A 6584-nucleotide genomic window follows, 5' to 3' on the forward strand; every position below is an offset into this window, starting at 1 on the left:
TGCAACCCCGGTGGCCCCTCCAGGAGGGCCCCGTCCCCCGTGGAACCCCGGTGGCCCCTCCAGGAGGTCCCCGTCCCCCGTGGCACCCCGGTGGCCCCTCCTGGAGGTCCTCGTCTGCCATGGAACCCCGGTGGCCCCTCCAGGAGGTCCCCGTCCCCTGTGGAACCCCGGTGGCCCCTCCTGGAGGTCCCCGTCCCCCGTGGAACCCCGGTGGCCCCTCCTGGAGGTCCCCGTCCCCCGTGGAACCCTGGTGGCCCCTCCTGGAGGTCCTCGTCTGCCATGGAACCCCGGTGGCCCCTTCAGGAGGTCCCCGTCCCTTGTGGAACCCCGGTGGCCCCTCCAGGAGGTCCCCGTCCCCCAAGGGCTGGTAGTGACCCTACTTGAGGGTCCCTGTTGGTGACCATCTTGGGGGATGTTGGAGCAACCAGTGGGGTGTTGGGGCTCCCAGAGGGACCTCGGGGGGTTCTTGGGGACATCAGGCCACCCACGGGGACGTCAGGAGATCCTGGAGGACATTGGGACACCCAGTGAGCTATGGGAGGTTTGCTGGGAGGTGCTGGGCCACCCAGGGGGGACATCAGAGGGTCCTTGGGGCCATGGGGGCACTCAAGGGGACGTCAGGAGGTCCTTGGGGACGTTGGGGCACCCAGAGGGACCTCAGGGGGTTCTTGGAGACGTTGGGGCACCCAAGGGGACGTCAGGAGGTCCTTGGGGACGTTGGGGCACCCAGAGGGACCTCAGGGGGTTCTTGGGGACGTTGGGGCACCCAAGGGGACCTCAGGAGATCCTTGGGGACGTTGGAGCACCCAGATGGGTCCTTGGGGACATTGGGGCACCCAAAGGAACATCAGGAGATCTTTGGGGACATCGGGAGGTCCTGGAGGACATCGGGGCACCCAGTGAGCTACGGGAGGTGCTGGACCACCCGGGGGGACATCGGGGAGTTCTTGGGGACATGGTGTGGCTCTGGGCCACCCCGCGGGATGTCCCCAACCCTGCCGTGTCCCCTCTGGAAGGATGAAGCAGGAGAAGCAGGTGAAGGCCGGGCAGTACGACGGACTGGTGGAGTTGGCCACCATCTGCGCCCTCTGCAACGACTCCTCCCTCGACTACAACGAGGTGACCTCCGTCCCCGTCCCCACCGGTGCCACCTTCTCCCTCCCCGGGGTTGAGTTGGTGACACCGCCCCGTCTCCGCAGTCCAAAGGCATCTACGAGAAGGTGGGGGAGGCCACCGAGACGGCGCTGACCTGTCTGGTGGAGAAGATGAACGTCTTCAACACCGACGTCCGCAGTCTCTCCAAGGTGGAGCGCGCCAACGCCTGCAACTCCGTAAGTGTCCCCTCCTCCTGTCCCCTCCCTCACCTCTTCCAGCTCTTGGTGACCCCGTTCTCCTCCCCGTGTCCCCACGAGCTTCGTCCTCACCTCACCGTGCCACCACCCCGCGCGTCCCGTTGACCTCCGCCTGTCCTCGTTGTCCCCATCTCCTCGTTAGTCCCGTGTCACCACTGTCCCCGAGGTCCTCCTTGCGTCCCCGAGGTCCTCCTTGCGTCCCCGAGGTCCTCCCCGTGTCCCCACGGGTCCTGTCCCCACCTTCTCCACACCAACCTTCTGTCCAACCATGTGTCGTTGCCCCCGCTGTCCTCTTCGTGCCACCGTTGCCCCCATGTCCTTGCTGACCTCGTGTCCCCACTGTCCCCGAGGTCCTCTCGATGTCCCCGAGGTCCTCTTGATATCCCCAAGGTCCTCCCTGTGTCCCCACTGACCCCATCCCCACCATGTCCCCATGTGTCCCGTTGACCCCACTGTCCTCGTGTCACCGTTGTCCCCATGTCCTTCTTGACGCCATGTCCCCACTGTCCCTGAGGTCCTCTCGATGTCCCTGAGGTCCTCTTGATGTCCCCGAGGTCCTCTCGATGTCCCCGAGGTCCTCTTGATGTCCCCGAGGTCCTCTCGATGTCCCCGAGGTCCTCTTGATGTCCCCGAGGTCCTCTCGATGTCCCCGAGGTCCTCTTGATGTCCCCGAGGTCCTCTCGATGTCCCCGAGGTCCTCTTGATGTCCCCGAGGTCCTCTCGATGTCCCCGAGGTCCTCTTGATGTCCCCGAGGTCCTCTCGATGTCCCCGAGGTCCTCTTGATGTCCCCGAGGTCCTCTCGATGTCCCCGAGGTCCTCTTGATGTCCCCGAGGTCCTCTCGATGTCCCCGAGGTCCTCTTGATGTCCCCGAGGTCCTCTCGATGTCCCCGAGGTCCTCTTGATGTCCCCGAGGTCCTCTCGATGTCCCCGAGGTCCTCTTGATGTCCCCGAGGTCCTCTCGATGTCCCCGAGGTCCTCTTGATGTCCCCGAGGTCCTCTCGATGTCCCCGAGGTCCTCTTGATGTCCCCGAGGTCCTCTCGATGTCCCCGAGGTCCTCTTGATGTCCCCGAGGTCCTCTCGATGTCCCCGAGGTCCTCTTGATGTCCCCGAGGTCCTCTCGATGTCCCCGAGGTCCTCTTGATGTCCCCGAGGTCCTCTCGATGTCCCCGAGGTCCTCTTGATGTCCCCGAGGTCCTCTCGATGTCCCCGAGGTCCTCTTGATGTCCCCGAGGTCCTCTCGATGTCCCCGAGGTCCTCTTGATGTCCCCGAGGTCCTCTCGATGTCCCCGAGGTCCTCTTGATGTCCCCGAGGTCCTCTCGATGTCCCCGAGGTCCTCTTGATGTCCCCGAGGTCCTCTCGATGTCCCCGAGGTCCTCTTGATGTCCCCGAGGTCCTCTCGATGTCCCCGAGGTCCTCTTGATGTCCCCGAGCTCCTCCTCATCTCCCCACCGACCCCGTCCCCACCTTCTCCACCCTGACCCCACCTCCCCCTGCGCCCCGTTGACCCCGGCCGTCCTCCCCGTGCCACCATTGTCCCCGCTGTCCCCGTTGTCCCCCTCTCCGTGACGCCGTCCCCGCTGTCCCCAGGTCATCAAGCAGCTGATGAAGAAGGAGTTCACTCTGGAGTTCTCCCGCGACCGCAAGTCCATGTCCGTCTACTGCTCTCCGGCCAAAGCCTCCCGCGCCGCCGTGGGCAACAAGATGTTCGTCAAGGTGGGCCTCCATCCCCACCTCCCCGTGGTCCACCTCCCCCCGCCCCGGTGGCCGCCTTCTCCACGCCGACGTCCCCCCCGATGTCTTCGTAGGGCGCTCCTGAAGGCGTCATCGACCGCTGTAACTACGTGCGGGTGGGCACCACGCGGGTGCCCCTCACCCCCACCGTCAAGGAGAAGATCCTCGCTGTCATCAAGGAGTGGGGCACCGGGCGGGACACGCTGCGCTGCCTGGCCTTGGCCACCCGCGACACCCCACCCAAGAAGGAGGACATGGTCCTGGAGGACTCCACCAAGTTCGCCGAGTACGAGGTGATGCCTTCGGGGGAGGGGGGGGTGGGGGCGGGCGTTGGTCTGCCACGTCCTCGTAGAAGGAAGGACCTTCTCGGGGGTCTGTGCTCCCCTGTGGGCCCCTTCTTGGGGCTTCTTTGGGCCTTCAGGGGTCTACAGTGTCCCCTCGTTGGGGTTCTTGGTCCTACCTGGCCCTCCGAGACCTTTCTCGGAGGTTCTTTGGACTTCGGGGGTCTACGGTGTCCCCTCTTTGAGGTTCTTGGTCCTCTATGGCCCTCTAACACCTTTCGTGGAGGTTCCTTGGGCCTTCAAAGGTCTACGGTGTCCCCTCTTTGAGGTTCTTGGTCCTCTATGGCCCTCTAACACCTTTCGTGGAGGTTCCTTGGGCCTTCAAAGGTCTACGGTGTCCCCTCTTTGAGGTTCTTGGTCCTCTATGGCCCTCTAACACCTTTCGTGGAGGTTCCTTGGGCCTTCAAAGGTCTACGGTGTCCCCTCTTTGAGGTTCTTGGTCCTCTATGGCCCTCTAACACCTTTCGTGGAGGTTCCTTGGGCCTTCAAAGGTCTACGGTGTCCCCTCTTTGAGGTTCTTGGTCCTCTATGGCCCTCTAACACCTTTCGTGGAGGTTCCTTGGGCCTTCAAAGGTCTACGGTGTCCCCTCTTTGAGGTTCTTGGTCCTCTATGGCCCTCTAACACCTTTCGTGGAGGTTCCTTGGGCCTTCAAAGGTCTACGGTGTCCCCTCTTTGAGGTTCTTGGTCCTCTATGGCCCTCTAACACCTTTCGTGGAGGTTCCTTGGGCCTTCAAAGGTCTACGGTGTCCCCTCTTTGAGGTTCTTGGTCCTCTATGGCCCTCTAACACCTTTCGTGGAGGTTCCTTGGGCCTTCAAAGGTCTACGGTGTCCCCTCTTTGAGGTTCTTGGTCCTCTATGGCCCTCTAACACCTTTCGTGGAGGTTCCTTGGGCCTTCAAAGGTCTACGGTGTCCCCTCTTTGAGGTTCTTGGTCCTCTATGGCCCTCTAACACCTTTCGTGGAGGTTCCTTGGGCCTTCAAAGGTCTACGGTGTCCCCTCTTTGAGGTTCTTGGTCCTCTATGGCCCTCTAACACCTTTCGTGGAGGTTCCTTGGGCCTTCAAAGGTCTACGGTGTCCCCTCTTTGAGGTTCTTGGTCCTCTATGGCCCTCTAACACCTTTCGTGGAGGTTCCTTGGGCCTTCAAAGGTCTACGGTGTCCCCTCTTTGAGGTTCTTGGTCCTCTATGGCCCTCTAACACCTTTCGTGGAGGTTCCTTGGGCCTTCAAAGGTCTACGGTGTCCCCTCTTTGAGGTTCTTGGTCCTCTATGGCCCTCTAACACCTTTCGTGGAGGTTCCTTGGGCCTTCAAAGGTCTACGGTGTCCCCTCTTTGAGGTTCTTGGTCCTCTATGGCCCTCTAACACCTTTCGTGGAGGTTCCTTGGGCCTTCAAAGGTCTACGGTGTCCCCTCTTTGAGGTTCTTGGTCCTCTATGGCCCTCTAACACCTTTCGTGGAGGTTCCTTGGGCCTTCAAAGGTCTACGGTGTCCCCTCTTTGAGGTTCTTGGTCCTCTATGGCCCTCTAACACCTTTCGTGGAGGTTCCTTGGGCCTTCAAAGGTCTACGGTGTCCCCTCTTTGAGGTTCTTGGTCCTCTATGGCCCTCTAACACCTTTCGTGGAGGTTCCTTGGGCCTTCGAGGGTCTACAATGACCCCTCATTGGGGTTCCCGGTCCTACACGGCCATATAACCCCCTTCTTGGGGGTTCTTTGGTCCGCCATGGGTGATTAATGTCCCCCTGTTTGGGGTTCTTGGTCCTATGTGGTCCTCTAACGCCTTTCGTGGAGGTTCTTTGGGCCTTCAAAGGTCTACAGCGTCCCCTCATCGGTGTTTTTGGTCCTCTACGGCCCTCTAACGCCTTTCTTGAAGGTTCTTTGGGCCTTCAAAGGTCTACAGTGACCCCTTTTTGGGGCTTTTGGTCCTCTGTGGCCATACAACACCTTTCACGGAGGTTCTTTGGGCCTTCGGGGGTGTATAAGGTCCTCTCTTTGGAGGCCTCCGGTCCTCTCTGACCCTATAACACCTCCTCTGGTGCATCTTTGGTCCTGTGGGGTTGTAGAAGGTCCTCTCGTTGGGGTCCCTGATCCCGTATAGCCACGGACCGACCTCTCTGTGGGCTCCTTGGTCCTACAGGGCCACGGGGAACCTTCTCTGGGGGGTTCTGGGTCATCTACGGGTGTCCCGGGTCCCCTTTTTTGGGGTTCGTGGTCCCACGTAGACCACCTAAAGCTTTTTGAGGGGGCGGTTTTGGTCCTCTAAGGTTGTCCGTCTGTCCCCCCCTATAGATGGACCTGACCTTCGTGGGTTGCGTGGGGATGTTGGACCCCCCCCGCAAAGAAGTGATGGGCTCCATCCGCCTCTGCCGGGACGCCGGCATCCGGGTCATCATGATCACGGGGGACAACAAAGGGACGGCCATCGCCATCTGCCGTCGCATCGGGATCTTCAGCGAGGAGGAGGAGGTGACGGGGCGGGCCTACACGGGGCGGGAGTTCGACGACCTGCCCCCCGCCGAGCAGCGGGAAGCCTGCCGCCGCGCCTGCTGCTTCGCCCGCGTCGAGCCCACCCACAAGTCCAAGATCGTGGAGTTCCTCCAGTCCTTCGATGAGATCACCGCCATGGTGAGGCTCCCGGGGCGCTCCCGCCTCCCTCTGATGTGCTTTTGGGGGTCCACCAGCGGTTTGGGAGGTTCCTGGGGGGTCTCACGTCTATCTGATGTGCTTTTGGGGGTCCACCAGCGGTTTGGGAGGGTTCTGGGGGGTCTCACGTCTATCTGATGTGCTTTTGGGGGTCCACCAGCGGTTTGGGAGGGTTCTGGGGGGTCTCACGTCTATCTGATGTGCTTTTGGGGGTCCACCAGCGGTTTGGGAGGGTTCTGGGGGGTCTCACGTCTATCTGATGTGCTTTTGGGGGTCCACCAGCGGTTTGGGAGGTTCCTGGGGGGTCCCACGTCTATCTGACGTGTTTTTGGGGGTCCACCAGCAGTTTGGGAGGTTCCTGGGAGGGGTCTCACATTGATTTGATGTGGTTTTGGGGGTCCATCAGTGCTCTGGGAGGTTCCTGGGGGGTCCCGCGTTCATCTGACGTGCTTTTGGGGGTCCACCAGTGTTTTGGGAAGTTCCTGGGCGTTCGGTGTCAACCTGACGTGGGTTTGGGGG

At 61.5% G+C, this 6584-nt stretch overlaps 1 protein-coding gene across 1 annotated transcript in view; it reads left to right on the forward strand.

Annotated features, from left to right (window-relative positions):
* The window catches only part of LOC104295380 (sarcoplasmic/endoplasmic reticulum calcium ATPase 1), a gene marked incomplete at its 3' end in the record, with an annotated part of 15689 nt that extends 9642 nt beyond the window's left edge, over positions 1-6047 (forward strand). Inside the window, exons 6-10 of the mRNA XM_009895136.1 lie at positions 1017-1119; positions 1200-1331; positions 2944-3069; positions 3162-3380; positions 5712-6047. Of these exons, the coding sequence (XP_009893438.1) occupies positions 1017-1119; positions 1200-1331; positions 2944-3069; positions 3162-3380; positions 5712-6047 (916 nt within the window). The remainder of the gene's footprint in view (positions 1-1016; positions 1120-1199; positions 1332-2943; positions 3070-3161; positions 3381-5711) is intronic.
* Positions 6048-6584: the final 537 nt, after the last annotated feature.

This window comes from Charadrius vociferus, unplaced genomic scaffold, assembly GCF_000708025.1.
Source record: "Charadrius vociferus isolate BGI_N301 unplaced genomic scaffold, ASM70802v2 scaffold651, whole genome shotgun sequence".
NCBI classification, from domain to species: Eukaryota; Metazoa; Chordata; class Aves; order Charadriiformes; family Charadriidae; genus Charadrius; species Charadrius vociferus.